Source organism: Mercenaria mercenaria, chromosome 12 (genome assembly GCF_021730395.1).
Source record: "Mercenaria mercenaria strain notata chromosome 12, MADL_Memer_1, whole genome shotgun sequence".
Classification (NCBI taxonomy): domain Eukaryota; kingdom Metazoa; phylum Mollusca; class Bivalvia; order Venerida; family Veneridae; genus Mercenaria; species Mercenaria mercenaria.
Window position 1 is genome coordinate 46,128,188 of NC_069372.1, and position 23,309 is coordinate 46,151,496.

Consider the following 23,309-nt stretch of genomic DNA (forward strand, 5'->3'; position numbering starts at 1 on the left):
TAGTTCGAATTTTTTGTGTATTTGAATTTTGTCATGATATATATATTATAACCGGCGTGGTTGTCCTACAGACTGTCCACCTAGGGACGGCGGATGGAGACATTGCATTACCTGACCACCTTCCTTAATGGCTCAGATAGGTTAAACAAGTACCTTAAGCCGCCTCCCAGTGTCTTTGCGCTTTAAGCATTTACCATACACTGCACATGTATTCTACTCTCCTATATATATATATTTTTTTTAACTGCATTGTATCATTACTTTTTGCGAAGATATTACAATTTGATTATTTGTTATGTCTTGCATCCTTTTCTCTGGCTTCAGCTTACCTCTGCCATACAAGTATTTAACGGGATCTATGATTCAAGGAAATCAATGTAATAATAACATTAAGACCAAGTACCCAGGATTGTTAATTTTTTTTTCGGTATCGTACACATGGAAAAATGTAGCTAGAGTATAACATTTTATTATTTGTTATAGCGCGGAAGACAGGAAAAATAAGTGCTTTATTAGGCTCTTCGCTAAATTCCCAGTTAAATACACATTTGTCTGTGAAAAAAAAAACATTTGAGCGAAGTGTTCAAGTACATCATTTAACAATGTGTGACTGACGCTTTAAGTTGATGCAAGCACTAAATCTTGTTTTCATATCTTCGACGCTTTCTAAATGTGAAATGGAAATAGACAAAATGGTCTTGACTAGTGGCTAGTCTACTTACTCACTAATTGGTCTGAGTGTTCCTAAAACCAATGCTTGCTATAAACTTTCCCTATATAATTTATTTTTAATGAAATTATTCAGAGTGATGTTCACTGATCACATCTTTATCATTTCATCATTTTTGTACCGACATTACTGGGTTTGAATTGTATATATCAGTTTATCGTGTGAAATAAGCGGATGCAGTGGTCCAGTGGTAACGCTACCTGACTACAAAGGGGTCATGTGTTCGATAACCCGCTCTTACAACGAAATAATAAGCATCTGGATTAGACACCCGTGCATGGATTAAGGAAAACTTCTGGATATATGTGGCGTCTTATATGTCTTGCACTATGCCACCTCCACTAAAATTACCAACACTACTCTACAGGAGCCGCTCATATGGGTTACCGGTGGCTCCCATAGATAAGTTCGGGGTTACTTGACGCAGCTTCAGCGTCGTTTGTCAACAGTAACTCATGATCAGTTATGTAACGGCGCGCAGTTAACCTTACCATTGATCCTGGATTCTGTACCAGTACTAACATGTTCTCTGCAGGTAAATACCAGCTCCCACTCATAAATGAGAGGTGGAGGACGAATGATTTGACAAAATGTCCCTTATCAATCGTCACGGAGAACATTAACTGCGTCAAAGAATGTTGGAAGAAGGTCTCCGTTATACTAGGAAGTATGATTACGGTAGCTTGAGTTTTAGAAAAAGTCTCAATATTTATGTTTCCCCATACTTGGGCAGACATATTAATTTTACCCTATCCGTTCGTCCGTCCTTCTGTCCGTCCGTCACACTTCATTTCCGATCAATATCTGGTGAACCACTAGACCTAGAATATTCAAACTTCACAGGATGGTAGGGCTTGTAAATTAGACGACTGCTGTTGTTTTGGGGTCACTCCATCAAAGGTCAAGGTCACAAGAACCAGAAAATTGAACACCATTTCCGATCAATAACTTTAGAACCGCTTGACTCAGAATGTTGAAACTTCATAGAATGATTGGACATGTAAAATACATGACCTGTCTTGATTTATGGATCACTCTATTAAAGGTCAAGGTCACCACTTGACCTAGAATATTCAAACTTCACAGGATGGTAGGGCTTGTAAATTAGACGACCCCTGTTATTTTGGGGTCATTCCATCAAAGGTCAAGGTCACAAGAGCCTGTACATTAAAAACCATTTCCGATCAATAACTTGAGAACCACTTAACCCGGAATGTTGAAACTTCATAAGATGATTAAACATGCAAAGAAGATGACCCCTATTGATTTTTGGGTCACTCTGTTATAGGTGAAGGTCAAAGGGGTCTAAAAATAGATAACCATTTCCGGTCAATAATTTGAGAAACACTTGACACAGAATGCTGAAACTTCATAGGTTGATAGGATAGATAGAATAGATGCCCCCTATTGTTTTTGGTCCCAATCCATGAAAGGTCAATGCCACAGGGGTTATCTGTCTGTCACACTTCATTTTCGATCAATAACTTGAGAAGCATTTGACCCACAGCCTTCAAACTTCATAGGGTGATAGGAATGACAGAGTGGATAACCGCTATTATTTTGTCAAAGGTTAAGGTCACAGGGGCCTGAACATGGAAAACCGTTTCTGATCAATAACATTAGAATCACTTTACCCAAATTGTTGAAACTTTATTAGATGATTAAACATGTACCTAGTAGATGACCCCTATTGCCTTTTGGGTCACTTGATCAAAAGTCAAGGTCAAAGGGGCCAGGACATTGAAAAAGGTGTCCGACCAATAACTTAAGAACCATTCGATCCAGAACCTTCAAACATCATAGGATGATAGAACTTAAAGAGTAGATGACCCTTATTGTTTTTGGGGTCAAGGTCACAGGGGCCTGAACATAATTAATAACTTGAGAACCACTTGACCCAGAATGTTGAAAATAGGATAATTAGACATGCAGAGTGGATGACCTCTTCTGATTTTGAGGTCACTCGATCAAAGGTCAAAGTCACAGGGACCTGAAGATGGAAAACTGTTTCCAATTCATAACTTGAAAACCACTTGGTCCCGAATGTTGAAACTTCCGTAGGATGATTAGACATGCCAAGTAAATGATCCCTATTGCAGCCAACCGTCAATGTTTCTTTGACTTTCTTACATGTCCCCTATTGACTTCTTGCCTATACGACTTTGCATTTGGGGAGACATGCGCTTTTCTACAAAAACATTTTTAGTTGTACCAGGCAAGAATAGAGGCAGCTTGAAGGTTAAAGAAAGTTCTCCTCATGTATTCTACGAGATATTATTTGAGGCAGCTTGAAGTTAGTAGAAGGGCTCGGGTATACTAATACTAATACTAATATAACGAGGGGCGTTCAATATGTAATGTTACTCCGTACTACTCTGTAGTTCCGTAACCGCTGGCTATTTTTATATGCAGTTTTTGACACATTACAGAGCAATTTATTGGGAACACAATGCAATATAAATTATAACAATCGACAGGTTCAAAGTAAAAATATAATCATTTTAGTGAGGTGTACTTAGGTATAATGGACCATTATAATTTAGGTTTGTCCTGGGCATCCAGAGTCTCAGAAAAATAGAATAACTTGTAAAAAAATCACAAAATTCTATCATTTTTCTATGAGGTACAGCAGTTTGTGATGCGTTTGCGTTTGTTTTTAACTATTTATTGCATACACAACAAAAAAATCTAAACTCGAGGTTGATTCCATCTGGAATGGGTGTTGAGAGCGATTAATCGAAGTTGTAAGAACTAGATTCGCAATCGAGAATTAAGATACTAGTATCAACTTAAAACACAATAATTTTTTAAACGATGATTAACGCGCCTCACAAAATTGCAGAGGCTTATTGTACTCACTTTATCATTTTTTGAGTAAAAATATACACACTCAATTTAAAACTGTTTTAAACTTAATTATGTTAATTTTCATATGTTTTTGTGAAGATCATGATTTGTTTTATCTGTGTAAACTGAAAATTGAACTATAGTCCTAGTTGTTAAATAGTAGAATCAAGGAATTGCTTATTACAATCTCAATATTTTGGACACAAAATTGTTTAGTATACCCGAGTACACCTCACTCAAATGATTATATATTTACTTTGAGTCTACCAATTTTTATAATTTATATAACATTGTGTTGCCAATAAATTACTCTATAATGTGCCGAAAACCGCATCTATATATAACAAGTGGTTACGGAACTACATACGGAGTAACATTACATATTGAACACCCCTTGTAAATGAGGAGACTCATTGTTGGAAAGGCCTACACTACCATGCTTCACTTAAGGCATTCTGCATGTTGGAAGAAGGTCTCAGGTATACTACCGGGCATTAAATGAGAAGACTTATTGTTAAAGGTGAGGGTAGGCCTAGGTATGATTACAGGTAGCTTGGATGTTAGAGTAAGGCCACGAGTATACTACTAGGCATTAAATGAGAATGTTTAAAGTGACAGTAAGCCTCGAGACACTATTAGCATTACCCGTAGCAGCTGGATAGAATGTTCGGTCAGCTTTATGGCTATCTAGCATAAATTATTTACTGCAAATTGTTTTGGTTGATCAGTTTCTTATAGTAAACGTCAAACTCCTTGAAAATGTAATTTAAAAAGAGATGCTGAGAAATTAATAGTATTCCCAGGAGGCTTTCTAGATAATTATATCTTTAATGCGTAACATCAACATTTTCCTGTCCCATGAAATAACATTATTTTTCTGAAATCACGAGATTTTATGCTCACAAAATGGAATGATTTCACAGTAATAAGTGAATCAGATGCACTAACCATTTGATTGTGTACATTTTAGTTCAAAGCAAAATCTAACTTGACCGCACGTGCAGAATTAGTTCGCCAAGGACACAAATTTGGGTATCTTTAACTTAAAACGTAAAAGGTATCTGATAAAATTTAATTGAAAACGACTTGTAATTCTAAACTTTCTTAAACATATTTTGAACTGTTTAATAGCTGAAGTAGAACAATGTTATGACAATAGGATGAAAAAATAGAAATATTTAGATGAATTTATTTGGTTTGAAGAAACGAACATTCTTTTGAATGAAACTGTTCATACTATATCCTAATATATATGTAAAGAGGAAGAAAATACTGCAAAACACGCGTAGTACAGGTATCTTGTTACAATGTTTTGTTGAGATGATAAAGGCTCTGAAGTAATGATTTATGCACACATGAATAACTATCTTTCAAAAGTGTCACATTCAAGTCACATTGTGACAAATTAAAGGAAATAACAAAATTATTAGTAACTACAAAATTGATTCTGCATAAGGACGCTAAAGACTATTAAAATGCAAGCTAGTGCGATATCCAAAGATCATGAGTAATTATTCTTAGGGGATATTTGTTGAATGACCAATAATAAAAGTAATAGATCAACATGAGGTATCGAGCGGGATAAGGTGAGTCAACAGAAGGCAAATGGCTAACACATTCAATTGTCTGCTAACATACAAAAACTGAAAACATCTAGACTAGAATAAACCTCAGACTGAACCAAACAAACCAGTCCTATTTGAAAATTATATCAAACAACTGGTACTGGAATTAAATATTATCGTTGTCTGGAATCTGTCACTACAAAAAAGATACCGGAGATTTAATATTGTCACAGTATGATTTTGGCCATAAGACATAATCTAGATCCGTTCACTACCATATGATACTAGACAATAATTGTTGCTGATCCGTAGTGTCCAAAATAATGTGCAAACCAGTCTTAAAATTACGTCATTTTACCGCTACCTGCCAAAGTGTACTTTCGTTTTCGCTGACCTCAATATTTATCAAGTAGGAATCAGTGATGTTTGACTATGAGGGAGTTAAGTGCTTACATCGACTTTATGCTTTTTATTTAAATACTTGCACTGAATGCAAAAATCGACAATAATTTAGCAAAAATGGGCGCGTTCATGCCAGAAACTATACCTTATTCGGACGAACATAAATTCGGACACGTAATTACACAGCTCGACTTTAGTTCTTTTAACAAACTGCTCGCCAAAAGATCTTATGAATCAGACAGAAATATTTGTCGACTTAAAATGATTTTATAAGATAAATTGCAAATAATAAGGAATTTACAAGTTAAAAAATAATGACTATCTTTTTATGATTGTCATACTACAATAATCGGAACAAAATCTAGAACAACATATGAGTATGGCTTGAATTAAGAAACCCTATATTGATTTAAGCATTCCATCCCAAACTGTAGACTGTAGTATACTACAAGCACTTGGCAAATAATCCAAATGATCCAAAACGGTCATTGCCGAATAAACTAAAATGTTCGGGCTACCAGACAAAACTATTGGTAGCCAAACGGGCTACCAGTAAATTTGCAGATTTCTGAAACCCTGACTACTAGACATTACATATTATCCAGCTTCGTTTACTACAATATGATACTGGACGTAAGACTTTGTCCAGCTACGATCAATACTATCTTAACAAATTCACTTCCATATGATACAGGATATAATTATCTGGCCCCATTCACTACATTATGATACTAGATGTTAGATTTAATCCAGTTCCGTTTACTGCAATACAGTTCTGGACATAACACATTATCTTGCTCTGTTCGCTAATATAGGATGATGGACAATTCCGTTCACTATAATATGAAACTGGACATTAGACATTATCTAGTGCCGTTCAATACCTTATGATGCTGAATATTAAATTTCATCTTGATTCGTTCACTACATTATAACACTGGACACAAGAAATTATCTAGCTCCTTTCACTACATAAGAGAACTGGACATTAAATATTACCTAAACCCGTTCATTACCATCACAAACAGGAAATTTGATATTATCTAGCTCCGTTCACTACAATATTATACAGAACATAAGATGTTATCTTATCCTGTTCACTACCGTATGAAACTGGACATAAGACATTACCTAGCTCCGTTCACTAATTTATGATGCTGTACAGCTCCGTTTACAAAAATATGATACTAAACATGAGATATGATCTAGCTCCGTTGACAACATTAGGATGGTGATCAGCACCGTTCACTACAATATGAAACTGAAATAAGACATTGTTTAATCCTGTTCATTACCATAACTATGATACTGGACATTAGACATTATCTATAGAACCACTCCCCACAGTATGGTACTAGACACTAGACATTATCTGACTGCGTTCAATACATTAGGATAATGGTCATTAGATATCATCCAAACTCTTTCACTGCAAAAAGATAATGGAAGTAAGATGTTATCTATCTCTGTTCAACACGATATGATATGGAATATGGGATTATCTAGCTCATTAGATATTACATGTATCTAGTTCTGTTCACTACCGTATGAAACAGGGCATGAAGATGAAACTTTCTCATCGTTGACAAAAATATTGATAATAATGGCTCCGATCACTACTATACGGTTATGAGTATATAGTATAAACTGGTTCCGTTCACTAAAGTGTAATAATTGATGTAAAAAAAAAAAAAAATGGGAATGGGCATTACAGATAAACTGTCACCGTTCATCAACCATAATCTATGAACTGGCCGCATTCATTACAATATGATATCTGTGATAGGATAAAAACTGTCTCGGTTCTCTATTTTGTGACTTGAGTATAGAACTTATGCTAAAAACAAGTACATATGTCCGACAGGAACAGCCTAATTCAAATTCTGCAGCCGCCCTTACAACACTCAACATAGTAATATGTGTATGTTCAACACTGTATACATATACACACTAGCACAAACGAACGCATTAATAGCCAGAAAGTAACAAACATACACAATGTACATACATGAAGAAGGAACACAGTAAGGCACCGCCTTGAAACGGTCAGCGGCTAAACACCACTTGAAGGTTTAAATTGATTTATTGGTGCCAAACATTACACTCTAAGCCCTATCATGTTCCTGTAAGACAAGACAGTGGAAATAAAATTGCTCCCAGCCAGGTGAATCCCTAACACATGAAAGAGTAACGCCATGACCACATCGTTAAATGCAAAATATGATCATGTAAAGATATATAAATCAAAACCAATGGAACCCAAAACTTATGTACTCAATGACTTCGCAGAAGCCAGAGCACCAATATAAATAACATTAAGGGCACGACAAAGCAGGGCATATGACATATAGCAAATTAATCCGTCCTAAGGGGCGATTTAAGAGCTAGCTACCGTGGATTCCCCCCACCTGTCCCGTCATCAACCAGTGTGTTTTCCATTGAGTAACATTATGAGAAAGTGATCTGACATGTTTTTCGTTGAACCAAGCATCAAAACTGTTTCAATTAAACTATCATTATGACAAATAAAATTGATGTCATTTATGACCTTCTAGACCTTACAAAAACAAAGTACATGACATAGAGCCCCGCAATGATCCGCACTCATACTCGTTAGATAAAAAGGGTTCCACTTAATTTACACTGTACGGTAAATATGTCCCCATGAATGTAAAAATATAATTTTCGATGGTGTTTGTTTGGGAGTGTATCTGAAAAACAAACTGTACTCTTATCATTGTTTGAAATCATTGTCTTTACATTTACTCCTCACGCGTCCTTTCTATTTTTGTACATACGGCATGTGACGACTTAAAGTTAAGTACAATTTCTGTTTTAAGTTAAATAAAACGATAACGAAACAATGCTAAAACGTCATACGTCTAGATGCTGGTTTTATTAATGTTCAGCATAATATTCACATTCATTTTGTTAAAATATATATTGTACTTTAATATAAAGTAGTTTTTTTTATCAAGAAATAAAATTATTTCTATATATATAACGTTTAAATCCTTATTTAAGAAAAGTGACACGGGCTTTCAAAAAATGGCCCTGAAACTAAGATATACAATGTAGAACAGGTATGACTGTAAATAGAATTTACCTTTATAACAAACATGATTTGTCATTGGCACAGGCGTGTCTATAAATACAACGAGGACACATCACTTAGATGACCGTTTTCAACGAAACAATGAACTTAAGGAGTGGTCAATAATGACTATATTTAGAAATAAGCTTGCAAACTTGTTATAAAGAGTAGCTTTAAACGATATATTATCAGAAACTGACTTATCTTCAAACTTAATGCATGTTGAAATTAGAACAAAAAGTCAGTTTGAGAAATAAGCGGAGAGGCTGCAGGCATGACTTTATTAACTCAGGTAGCCGCTAATACAGGTTTATCTGTAACAAAAAAAAAACCCCAAACATTTCCCTTGTTTATTTTTTCTGCGTAATTCTTGTGTAGATTTTTAATGCATGTGCTTAATGCATAAGTTGATATTTCCGCGGGTCGAAAAGTTAGCGAATTCGGATTTCAAGATATTTGGCGTGCGGAAATCATAGCGAACTCACAATTTCAAACTTGCGTAAAAATAGCACTTCATAAGAATTACTATTATTGTGTCTGGCGAAACATGACAACACTAGTATCTATTATTTGAAGCTTGTGTGGGAAAAACATTCAGTTGAAAGATACGGTCATTTATCATCTTTTTAAGCTCACCTGAACGAATTTACAGGGTAAGCTATAAGTATAGGGTGGATGGTCCGCTGCTCGTCTTCCACATTATTTTAAGCATCTTTTCCACTGAAACTACTGGTCAGAATATCACCAAATTTCGTCTGTAGCGTCCTTGTGACGTCCTCTATCAAGTTTGTTCAATAGGGAGTCTTTGGCCTCTTTTAGGGACCGTTAGAACTGAAAATATAAAAAAAACACCTTGAAACGACTTCTTCTCATGAACCGCTGAATGAATCTTCATCAAAGTTGGTCTGTAGCATTACTGTAAAGTCCTCCCTCAAGTTTGTTCAAATGGTTGGACTTGATCCCTTTTAGGGCTGCTAGAGCTTGAAAAATATACACCTTTAAACGACTTTTTCTATTAAACCGCTCGATGGCTCTTCATCAAACTAGGTATGTGGCATTGCTATATAGTCTTCTCCCAAGTTTGTTCAAATGGGACCACTTAGCCGCTTTCAGGGGCCGCTAGAGCAAAAGAAATAAAAGCATTTGAACGACTTTTCTCATGAACTGCTAAATGGATCTTCATCAAACTTGATCTTTAGCATCATTATAAGGTCTTTTCATAAATTTGTTCAAATGGGGGCACTTAACCCCTTTTAGGGTCCGCTACAGCTGGAAGTAGAAAAAAACATTTAAACGACTTCTTATCATAAACCGCTAGACCGACCTTCATCAAACTTGGTCCGTAGCATCATTATATATTCCTTTTCCAAGCTTGTTCAGATGGGGGCGTTTGGCCCCTTTACGGGTCCTCTAAAGGTAGAAATATCCTTAAACGACTTCTTCTCATAAATCTTCATCAAAGTTGGTCTGAAGCATCATTATTTGGTCTTCTCCCAGGTTTGTTCAAATTGGGGTACTTGCACTCTTTAAGGGCCCGCTAGAGCTAAACATAGAACACTTTTTACCATGCACTACTTGATGGATCTTCATTAAACTTGGTCTGTTGTATCAGTATATGGTCTTCTACCAATTTCGTTCAAAAGAGGGTGCTTGGCTAGAGCTAAAAGTAGAAATACTTGTAAAACAACTTTTTATCATGAACTGCTTGATGCATCTTCTTTATCTAACTTGAAATGTAACATAATTATATGGTCCCCTCCCAGATCTGTTCAAACGGGGGCACTTGGCCTCTTTTAGCGTCCGCTCGAGCTAAAAGAGAAATATTTTTAAAACTCTTTTTTTTTTAATTTAAATTTAAAAAAAAGCTATCTTTTTAATATGTTGCTTTATCATAATCAGATTCTAATTAGGTAAAAATCGGCTTCAGGTGAGCGACTGAAGCCAAATTGGGCCTCTTGTTATGAACATCATAGCATTATTATCGCAATATACGATCAAAAACTATAAACTATAAATAATATATCATAAGGTATATGTTATTCACGAACATTCATATATGAAAGAACGTGCTACAAATTTTACTAAAATTGTTTGTCTTTTCTTTTAAAAGTAATGACTTGGAAACATACTAGTATTTAATAAGGATAGCAGTATACGTGTAATAATCAAACTGAAAAAGTCGAAAAATATTATTGAAGTAAATCGTTTTGTTACATTTTGTAGAAATGCACTTTTGAAAGTCAGTATGTCTTTTTTTTTCGCTTCTTAATACTTGCCTATATCAGTTTACGGTAATTACCTTTGTATCTGTCAACAAATGGAAATTTTAGCAAATTATGATAATCCTTACCTTTTTGAAGTGTAACCAAAATACTCGGGTTGTTTTGACGTATTTAAGATTTAAAAAGATAGCTTAAACGTGTAAAGTGTACCGACAGAGGCAGAGGCAGGTTAATTTCTCTCGTTTACGACCGGTGTTTGTTATATGATTGGTTGGCTGACATTTACACTGGAGAAAATATTAGCGAAATTAGCCAATATATCATGCTCGCTTACTTAGCCACTAATACAGTTTATCTTCATGCTAATAAAATGTTTAGTTTAAGTACAAAGCGTGTCATTTTAGGTGTGAATGTTTTTAATATTTGATTTCTCTACCCATGTGGTTCATCAAAGTTAGATTTATTTTTGTTATGATATATTTAATCTTACAACAATATCTGTAAAAAGATTCCTTGGGAGCAAAGAATGCAATTATGAAGAATATTTGCAGAATCGGTTTGATTTAGATTTAATAAACATACTTAGCTTAAGGAATGATTTGAATATAAGATCTTTTTTATTATATCAAGTCAAGGATTAACATTAAGAAATATTTAATATTACCGCTCTTTACCTATACTGTTGGCACCGGATTAAATTAAAATCCAAGAATTAGGAAACTACAAACTATTTTAAGACTTATTCTTTGGTTAGGCCACACCAAACTGTTTTCCTTTTCGTCGGATTTCCCGCATCAATTTGACGGGAAATGAAAAAAAAAAATTTTCTGACCGCCAGCACATGGCGTATTTTTTGCGTTGGGTCGAAATTAGTGTGAACGAAAAAACAAAAGTGGAAATTCCGAAGTTTAAATGCACCTTGTCCGTAATTTTTCGGAGCATCGGAAGAACGTGTACTACAATACAGTCACTGATTCAATACGTAGTCTCCCTACCGCACAGAAGGGATATCTACCCCATAGTATCAGTTTATTCGATTAAATTTTTGTAATATATTCGATCGCTTTAAAAATGGCAGCCCCCTATGTCTTTTTTTTTCGTCGTGCCGTATTAAGCACGATTTTATGACCTCGTATGACCTTATGCCGCCTAATAATGTACCAATCGGAATGCTTGGTAAGGTATTCTCGGTATTTTCAGCCATAATGAGAGATTTTGTAAGGGTGGCGCTGATTGGAGGGAAGGCTGAAAATGCTTCACTCTGAGTCATGTGTGACACTGAGTGAAATGACAACGCGTTCGTCATCTATAACCTCTATAAGTACAGCACCATCGGGTTGTATCCGTACCGCTTGAACAGGTATGCGTAACCAAATATTCATCTGCTCATCCGGACATATTTCTGTTTTGTTAAGTTTTCTTGTTAAGTTATTTCTGTTTTGTTAAGTTTCCTTTCCTTAAGTTTTGTTTTTACAAAAAGGTTATTTGTTTTATACAGTCATTAACTCTTATCCTGCATTACAGCAACAATTACTAACCAGTGCAAAGCATTACTAACCTGCAACAACATGTCCGATACTGTTAAAGTTTAGACTCTAAATTTTAAATTAATCTTTCCGGTGAAAACAGTAATGTACATATTCTGAATGATAGACAAATTTGATAAAAAGCTGAAGTAGGGTAAGGGTTCATGTTGCTTCCAACAATTCCAGAAATAAAGTATAGAACGTATTTCAATATTGTTTGCTTACTGTTACCATCTCTTAAGCACCAAAGGCTCAAAGTGAGCTTTTGTGATTATTTGGTGTCCGTCGTGTGTCCCTCCACAGTTTCTTAACACAGTCTTCTTCAGAACTACTGTCCTCATTTATACAAAACTTCACAGAGGCCCCTTTCAACATTGCCAAATGATTTAAAATACATGTTTCTGCCCATATATAACTTTTGCTTCAGTAACATCACGCCGACCATCTCTTTTAAAGATATTTCTTGTTTGTTTTATGCCGAGATGACGAATGACAGGTATTTCCAGCAACGGCTATTGATATTTTTTTAGCGGCAGTTTTACAGAGATGTTAGGGCTGCAGCGCTATACAATAAAATAAATCTTTCCACAGATATAGTCGGGTAAATACCGCCGGTGTCAAGTGTGTTTCTCAAACGCAGGTTTTTGTTGATTGTTTTACAATTCTTTATTTGGTTCGAGTGATATTAAAGATGGTACATGACAATACATCAGGAATCCTAGACATTTTCTTATATGTCCTGCAAAAGTGTCAACATTTGTTTTTGTTTACTTTGTATAGTCGAACTCTCAAAGCGCTGGATTTTCATTTGATTAAGTAAAACCCAGCCTGCTGGCTTCGCACCGAATAGTACCACTTCAAATTAACAGTTCAGTGCTGTGTCATCTGCATTTGTAATAGATACATGTTGTCCAGCACTTCAAGGGTTAAAAGGTCTAATGTCAGGAGCAGAGAAAATTGTTAGATGATATGGGATAAATAAGACATTTCAGAATAATAAAAACGCTGATGTATTTCTTACTTTTTTATTGTATGCGTGCATCACACATCAAACATTCAATACTCCAAAGACAATGCTGTCTGAATGCTACTTCAAACATATTTGTTTTTCCGGCTTATGAATAGAAACACACTTGATTTGGTGTTAAACACATTGTCAAGCGATTTACTTTTTTTCATTTCATCGCTCTTCGTCCGCTTCAATTAATGACGATTTGAAAAAAAAACAATTTCTTTTTTTTTTCGCCCGCTCGCCCAAAATATTTATGAAAAAGATATCCGAAGGACATAACATCAATTTGATATGGCCTTACGATTATTGATATATCTCAAAACATGTATCTGTCAAATTAAAATGTAAACCTAGAAATTATATTGAAATCTAATGAAACCGTCAAACTGTTTGACATTTTCGTAATGAAGGGGAGAAATTACAAAAGTCCATAAAATGATAAAACATACATTTCTAATAGGGATCTAACTCTATGTAATGGATGTTTTGGTTAATAACATTAACAAAAAAGCTAAAAACGAATATCATGTCAAGGCTGTATCATTACTTTTTTGTTTGGATTGTTTAGGAATAGACGTGTCTAAAGGGAGGTAGGAATGATATTATCTCTTCTCAATGATTACATGATTTATCTCCTTTTAAACAGTTATATTTATTATAGGGTTATCATCACCACTTTTAATGAACATGACACAATTTTGAAACATTCATTTATAAGAAATCTTGAACGAATTTTTCGTTGTATTCAGGAACATACATATATCGAATTATATACTATTTCAAAACAGATACATTTCACATTTGTCTGCAATACCTTATATGTTGTTTCTTATAAATATCATTTAAAGCTAAATTCGTCCACAGATTGGCCGACATTTTTTTAAACATGTTTGGCAATGACGACAAAAGTGTTTTATTTTACTACCCGAAATAATATACAAGATACATCTGCAATATTTTCAGTTCATTACATGCTAATTTGTACATTTCAGATATGTTTTACATTCACATATATTGGTTACATGTGCATATGATGCAAACAACAAGTCCTACATATGTAATTCTCTCTTAAATATAAAAGTTGTTTTCGTTATATGGGATAAGTATGGCCTCTCTAATGCGGTAACTCGACAGTGACTGTCGAAGATATCTATGACTGAAACCAGTCGACCGAAAGGAAACAACACCAGGTGGCTGTAGAAGTAATATATAGTGTCACACGAATGCAAGGAGTAATACAGTATACCTCAATTAATTAAACACTCCCCATAACTCGACAGTGACTGCCGAAGAAATGAGGAATATTATGCGAACAGATGAAGCAAGTCAAAGTGCTGTAATTCTAAACAAAGCAAATGCCTACAGGGTAACGCAGTAAATAAACATTACCCATAACTCGACGGTGACAGCCGAAATAATAAGGAATGTTCAGCAGCCCGATGGAGCAAGGCAAAGTACTTTAAAGAGCAAGGCTATAACACATTTAAGCGAGGCTAGTCAGATATTTCCAAGGAACTAGAGCAATACCTTGTACACAGTAACATACATATAATAACAACATCTGAAAGCACGCCCTATTAACCTCCAGTTGACATAATTTTTCTCGGCCATCAGTATGAGGAGTGACATAAGAATAAAAGTATATAAAGATAAAATGATTAACTGGATTTATTAATAAAGTCTACATAATTAATTTCTTCGAAGAAAGATTAAAGAAGACAAGTAACGTAACAACAAGACATAGAATCTTTATGATTCTTGAAGGCAAATGAGATTAGAGAATAATTGATTTACTCAAAGCGTAAGCGTGAGTAATGATAGTTAATGTTTGTACTCATAGTTTTCTTTGTTTTTATCGTATATTCCAAATCATTCCTTTATGATAAATACACGAGTCTGCCAGGCCGCTTAATAGAAGATTTTCAGCTTGAATTATTTTGTTTTCTTTATTTCTTTGATCATAGAGTAATCAAAAACATGACCGTCTCTCAATTTCTTTGTTGTTAGACTACATAGGCTGCGTTGCATACATTCAAAGTTAAGAATTATCTTTTTGTGTTTTCTTGAGCTTTAACTTTGAAATCAGTTAAGTGTTTCGTACCAGTCCATATTGTGTCTAAACATTTAGACATGTGACTGTAAAGCTTTGAACCCTTGTTTTCCATCGAGGTCCACAGCTACAGCTGCATTGTTTGTCTACCTTATCTTACTACCCGTTAAGAAGATGTTTCCCGTTTGTAAATTTGCACTCGTTTACTTTCGGAACACTTCAAACAACCGTTTTCCCTTTATGATCTCGGTATCTGCCAACATGTCATTGAGAGCTGTACCTGTGAACATTGCCGGTCCAATCAGATAAGGAGTAAAATTTTGATATTTCAGTAAAGGGCGGGGTCACTTGATAAAAAAAATGCGTCAGTTGTAACGTCGCAGTTGCACCATTTATGCGAGAAAATCAGCAGTATGGCTTCTTCAAAATTTGTAGGAAGTGATCCTGTTGATATTAAAGTGCATTACGAATATCACGGGACGCAAAGATGTGCTCTGATAGATTGCAACTATGCTGATTTGTTTGGAATGGGATATACTGAATTCGAACATTTCCTGAAATCGGAGATACCATTTTTACAGAGACTTTTCGTACTGAAAATAAGTTTTCTTGATGATGAGAATACCTACGTGGACCTGACGGAGCGAAATTACCACAGATTTTTGAAATAGCAACGCACGCGTTCAAAAGTGGAACTCCGAAAATCAGTGTGAAAGTACAGGAGGGTAGTTCTCCAGCGGTCAAAGGACTGCCGAGTCTAGGATCTTTTAACACGGATGGAACTTCTACATCCAAGCGATCTCTGAACTTTCCAGATGACAACGAATATAGCCTAGATTGTACTAGTAAATACAGAAGTCCCATTGAATTGGAAATAGACTTAAAACAACGCGAAGTCATGTTAAAGAACAACGAATTAAGTGAAATTACGAAACAATACGATAAAGTTTGGCAGGAATACAATCCCGTTCCTGCTGTTTTCACGGATAATTCGAAAGGTTTATGTACCAGATGCCATCTGCGACTCGGACACACGAAAAATCGGTATGTTTTTAATATTTATATGACTGTTGTTGAAAAAGCTGCATCGCCAGATTATTATAAAAAATCTGAAATTTTAGTTGATTTTTCGTTACCGATTTCATCGTAAGTTTCACGAAATTTGATAGAAAAACACTCAGTCGCTAGCAAAAGCGTTAATCACGCTATTGAAATTTGATATAAAATGATTTAATTGTACGTTATTTCACATACACAAATAAACGATTTGCATTAAAAAAAAAAAACAACAAAAAAACATTTTGATGTCCATTTGGAAGCATGTCCCGTTAATACATTTGTAGCATCTCCAAATAAATAATACATGTACAATGAAAAAGTCAAAAGTAAAGCGGGTTCGATTTCATGCCATTTTCCGACATGTTAGTCTTAAATCTTAATTATTTACAGGTGTTTCATTTCAAATTATATTTTCCATGCGGTATTGAAAATATTTGGACTGCTACAAATGCCACAAGCGTAAAATTATTTATTTTTATTTTAATTTATTTCATTCATTTTTTTTGTCTTACGAATCCGAAGCCGCTTAAGTATTGGAAAATTAATATCTATCTATTTGTACTGAACGCATTATATGACATTTATGAGACATTTTTATTGAAAATTTATTGTCCGATTAGATTTAGATGAAAGCTTCATAACAAGCACACAATAATTACACAGCTATGTTATATATTCATACAAAATATTAAGGGAATGTATTTCTACTGCGTTTTCTTTGAAAATATATTATGCTGATGTCCAGGTCTGATTTTGTGAAATGTTTAATTACTTTCGAAGTAAGAATTTTCTTGTCATCGCAGCGTTAGAAGAAAGTGTTACTAAAACCACTTAATTAAATGGTAAATTTGTTGGACAAAACTTTGTCCATCTCGCACACCATAAAAAATGGTATTTGGTACTTGATAATGTGAGACGGCCACACATTTATCCGGAATACAACTAAAAAGGAAAACACCTGTATTTTTTTTAATTAAAGGTGTTTTTGTTGGGTGTTTAACAATATTCAATCATAATATATAACATAATAACTAACATACGAAAGGAAAGTGAAATAAATTCCGCAAAACGATTTTATACGAGATTGAAATACGGCGAGCGCACGGGAAATATCCATAGCAGAAATGCACCCGTATTTCTTTAGTAAGTCGTACTTTTATAGGGTTTTTAACAGAATTCATTCCGTATATAACATAAATAATAAATTTAAGAAAGGAAAATGAAATACGTTCGCGCAAAACGATTTTATACGAGATTGAAATTTGGCACGGGCACGGGAAATTTCCATAAACAAACTGCGCCCATATATTTTCAATAAATGGTATTTTTGTAGGATTTATGGTGGAATTAACTCGTATATAATATATAATAATTAATTAACAAAAGGTAAATAAAATACGTTCGCGCAAGACGTTTTTGGGTGAGCGCACGGGAAATTTGCGCATTCGTGAATGAATTTCATTGACCCACCTAAACTTCTCTTTTGACTCTTATATAAACATTTTTTATGCGCAATAAGATTTAACATAAATGAATATTTGACAGAATTTTATAAAGTTATTTCTGTAAAGAGATTATTACTTTACTATCTTATGGATCTTATGTTTCATTTATTTATGATCATCATCAGACATCTGGGTTGTTCGGGTTTATTTTGAACGATTTTTGATACCCGTCACATGATTTTTTTTAGGTAAACGATAAACTGTATCTATGAATAACCATGTTAACAACCGGTAAAATTATTTGCAAATTAATTGACATCTCGTTTGCAATAAATGTTGTAGTTTGCATTTTTCAATAAATGCCCGTAGATTCCTCGGAAAACAAGTTATTTTTCATATTTTAAAAACCGACTTCTTGGTTTGAAGTCTGTAATGAAATACCGACGTAATAAGTTCAAACATGTTTTTTTTTGTTTTTTTTTTGTTTGTTTTTTTTTAAATACCGACGCGAAATGTATGCTTTTAAAGTCAGTATAGTTTTATTGAAATATAACCACACATAGTCGGTGTTGATATTTAAATAAAATTTGTTTATTTTATTTTATTTAAAAAAAGCTAAAACATGCAGTTCTAAGTTACATTTTATCACAAAACCGATATATTATTGTACTCTTGTACAACAGAAAGAAAGCATGTTAATTTATACATTTGTATCTTTCATAAAAAAAAACAAAAATACAATTTATCACGAAAAGATGACTGTTAATTTCTGGTTATTTTAGATTGGAAGATGGTATGGGCCATGTCATGTTTTATGTTGTTGTTACTAGATTCTCTAATACTTGTAGATTATGTGTACTGAAATCAGACATACCATGTAATAAAATAATTCTTCGAAAGTATAAAGAGAAGCAAATCTCTCAACAGTTACTGATGTTTGGCTAGTTTGGTCAAGCATACTGTTACTGATGATAAACCCGAACAGAAAATGAGTTTTTTTACATGTAACTTTTTTATTTTTGCAAATTGTAATCAATGGTCGGTATCAAAATAAAGCTTAACATTTGCTAAAAACTTCACATAATTCAAATTTATATTTAGTAAGCAAACTCACACGAAGTGAGGCCCTGAAAGGGGACTGTAAAATTGGGACTAAATGAATGTTGACTGATGATAAATTCGACCACTTTGTCATTTAGAAAATTTTCTTGTATTATTATATTGTAACTTTCTCAAAATGCTGCAACAGTCATTCCTGATCAAGTAATGAAAAGTGACCCAATGTCAGGCCTTCATGTTTCAGCAGTGAGCATGCACAAAAAAACACCCTCTTCCCCAGTAATTCTGGATAAATATTTTTTTTTATACAAATAAATTAAGTCATTTATTTATACAGAATATTTACCAATTTTGTTTTTGTTTACCCCAGTTGGTGTTTAAGTGGAAACTATTAGATGGTGTGTTCGAGTATTGACCGATTGCAATTGAATATTTCCAAGGTGGTCGACTTTATCATCTTTCATATGTTTTAATACCAAATTTTGTATTTAGAAATACAGAAACAGAGCCATTGCAATAAATTTACCCAGAGGTTGCGATTAATTCATAAAATGATTCTCATTTCCGTACGCGGAATCTAAGCTTTATTCTACGTTTTCCGGATAAATGATGTTACGCCATCACTCCCGGTTTATCAAACATGCAGAACTAACTTAATTTCGACTCCTTAAAAACCTTGAAATTGGTGAATAAGTGGATAATATTGGGCAAATCATGCAGCCGTTTTTGATGGGGTTTTTTTTTTGAGCAGATGCAAGGTTCATCTGTCTGTCTGTCAGTCCATTCGTCAGTCTGTTCCTTTTGTAAAAATTACGCAACAAAAAGTTTTGATAATGGGAGTGTACCTTTAAATAGTAATAGATGATAATGCTATAGTGCCCAGTTCAAAAAACAAAACCCATAGTTTCATACTTACGGATATACCTCTCAAACCATTTAATACCTGAATCTTTCTAGGCTGGTAATAAGTATTCAACCTTAAAATAAGCTATGTGAATGATACACTCAGAACAATGCTCACTACTTACTTGAATATGAGTATTTCCTAGAAATCATTGTATTTTGTACAATTGTTAAACATGTCAAATATTTGCAAATGTAATAAATTAGAATGTTTCTTCCACCAATTTAATATTTACACTGCATACAATTTTATTATTTGCAGTTGTCACATGGATGAATGCATTTCATCATCAGTATGTGGATTGATAGAGCGTCACCCAGCTGAAAAAAAGGAAGTGCAAGAACTGTCAAAAAAGAAACAGAAGATTGAGGGTGAACTGAAAGCACTATAATGTGAGCTAAAAATGAAGGAAAAAATATCTGCTGAAGCAACTAGTTCCTTTGAAGCTAAAATTCATGACATATTAATCCGTACAAATCCTGCCAAGTATCTAACAAACAATAGAAGGCCAAAAGAAGGAGTTATTCTAGCAGATTCATATATTTTAAAACAATACTATGGTAGCAAGAACCCTTCAAAGGACGACCTTGAACGAGACAGTGATATATTTCAAACTGTTGTTCGCTCATACGAAGAAAAAGTGAACAAACGGAGTAACAAACCAAAAAATAGTGTAGCTAAACAGTTAGATATTCAGTTGAATACAAATACATGTTCTGCTGTTGGAGAAAATTTACAGGGTTCTTCTATGCTTTACCCTTATCCCTATCCATATGTCTGGAATTACGGTCAAAGTTTTGTGCCGAATTTTGGTTCACCTGGACAGAGTACATCGCAAATATTTGGGTCAAACTTCAGACCGTTTGATACAGTCCAAGCATCACCACAAGCACCAGTGGAGACGCCGCCACCACCACCACCACAAGAGGGCTGATTTTATTTGTGATAATGTACATGTGACTGAAAACAAATCTGTTTGTTTGTTTTGTGTTCTTTTTTAAAAGTATATAGACTATTAATTGTTGCATAAAATGCACAGGGTCACTAAAGTTTTGTCTTTTATCAAACTTAATATGTATCATGTCCGTTTACCATTGTTTTACTAGATCTAGCTAGCTTTAAGAACAAGGAGTTCATGCAGATATGTGACTTAAATATATTTGAAATATATATAAAATATAGACATTACCCGGCATTAGATTTTGAAAATATAAGAATGCACAAGTTCTTTCTTATTTGTTCAGTTTGTTTTGATATTGTAAATAAACAACATTGATTAATCTGTAGTTATGTATTGAATTTTCTACAAAGTTTGAGGGGACACATGTTGACAAAGAAATGATCCTTAGTTTCTAGCTTGACTATTTGAAGAATAGTCTAGCTATTCTACTCATCCTGGCGTTGGCGTCAGCGTCACACCTTTGCCTAATAGTACATACAGTTTCCAACACCAGGTTCCCATCTTAAAGGTCAGAGTCACAGTTGGAGGTCAAAGGTCATGTCAGATCTTGTCCGGCCCATAACTTTGACATGCATTGAGGATTCTTGTTCAAATTTTGCAGAAATTTTTACCTCGATAAGACAAAGTGTCTTATGCAAACCCCAGGTTCCTATCTCAAAGCTCACAGTTAGGGGTCAAATGTCATAGAGCTTTCCAGCCCATAACTTTGATAAGTATGAAGCAATCTTCTTTCTTTGGTGTTAATGTTCACCTATATGAGACGGACTATTGTACGCAGCATCCCTATCCCAAAGGTCATGGTCAAACTTCGGGGTCATAGGTCATTTTAGAGCTTGTTTGGGCTGTAACTTCGCCATGCATAAAGCAATCTTTTTATTTGGCATAAATGTTTGCCTCAGTATGACTGTTGGTGCAACCCCAATCCCCTAACTCAAAGGTCAAGGCCATACTTAGAGGCTAAAGGTTAAAACTTTGTGCTGTTGGTCCTTTTGACAACTGGCGGGGAAGGGTAACTTTAAAGATCTTCCCGCCAGAATCTGCCGGCCCGATTTTTATAGTCATTTCACATGAATCCTCCTTGGACTACCATTTACTAATTTGTTCAATTAATACTGATTCACAAAATAAACTTGGCCACAAGCTGATTGTGAATAATTTCTCTGTATGTATATAATTTATAAGGAAAACTTAAAAATCATATGTGTGATTTTAAAATAGTTTGTTCCTTGTGCAACATATTACTCAAAATACTTCGATTTACCAAAAAATATATACAAAATACCATGGCCACCAGAGCTTAAAATAAAAAAAAATTTCCAAAAGATAATAGGTAAGGGTAGATTTCTTGGAAGCCACGCATTTGCAAAGAGACAACAAAAAGATGCTGTAATGGAAAAACATTACAGACGGGTTGTTCAAAATCTTACAAGTACATTAATTTATGCCAAATGTAGATCATCTCTGTAAGCCCTTCTCATGATCACAGAATGTGCCTTCAGTACTCCTCACTAGCATGTTTATTTGTCACACTTCATAGCCACCAGAGAACAATAGAATAAAAATCTTTAAAAGTCATTTCCTAAACATGAACGTTCCTTTGGTGACTGGAATGTGGGTAGGGTCACATGCCACTAGACTGGCATCAGTCGGTAGAGTCATTAAATGTAAAGCACTTGGCCATAAAATCAATCCTCTTTGATAGCACTTTCTAAAAGAAATTTACAATATCTCTAACCTCTGACTGTTGAGATGAGCCTAGAGAGAAAATGTTTTTCTTGAAAAATATTAGTGTCAGTATGAAGAAAGAATAAACTTTATTACAGATAACTTGATCTCAACAGACTTTGTAAGTCTAACATGCCACCTGCTAATAGCTAGTTGTCAGTTGCTAATTGCCCTGAAATAGACGTAAAATATTTACTGTCTTGTCATGTTAATCCCCCCACCCCCTAACTATACTCTGCATTGTATATAATCAAAAGGATACAAAACATAATTGAGCCGTGCCATGAGAAAACCAACATGGTGGGTTTGGGACCAGCATGGATCCGGACCAGACTGCGCGGATCCATGATCCATGGTCACGATCCATGCTGTTCGCAAACTGAGTTTCTCCATTTCCAATAGGCTTTGAAAGTGAACAGCATGGATCCTGACCAGACTGCGCGGATGCGCAGGATGGTCTGGATCCATGCCGGTCCCAAACCCACTATGTTGGTTTTCTCATGGCGCGGCTCATATCTGACAGATGCCTGTCGAAAGCTGCAAAATTCAGATTCCCATGGCCATCAATTAAGTTGGCAAGTAGCAAGTAACAACTTGCAAGTAACGACTGGCAAGTAGCAACAGGCAAGTAGCATTCACAAGACCTTTGTATTGAAGAAAAATTTGTCCGAGGATCGAATAAGAGTCCTGCATTCTTTATACGCTTGC

General features: G+C 34.7%; 1 protein-coding gene across 1 annotated transcript; it reads left to right on the forward strand.

Annotated features, from left to right (window-relative positions):
* Positions 1-15,610: 15,610 nt before the first annotated feature.
* LOC123533313 (uncharacterized) lies at positions 15,611-21,916 on the forward strand. The gene is made up of 2 exons (XM_045314956.2): positions 15,611-16,492; positions 20,177-21,916. Exon 2 carries the CDS (start codon positions 20,319-20,321, stop codon positions 20,847-20,849), a length of 531 nt encoding a protein of 176 aa, XP_045170891.2. The 5' UTR covers positions 15,611-16,492; positions 20,177-20,318; the 3' UTR covers positions 20,850-21,916.
* The last annotated feature ends 1,393 nt before the right edge of the window (positions 21,917-23,309 follow it).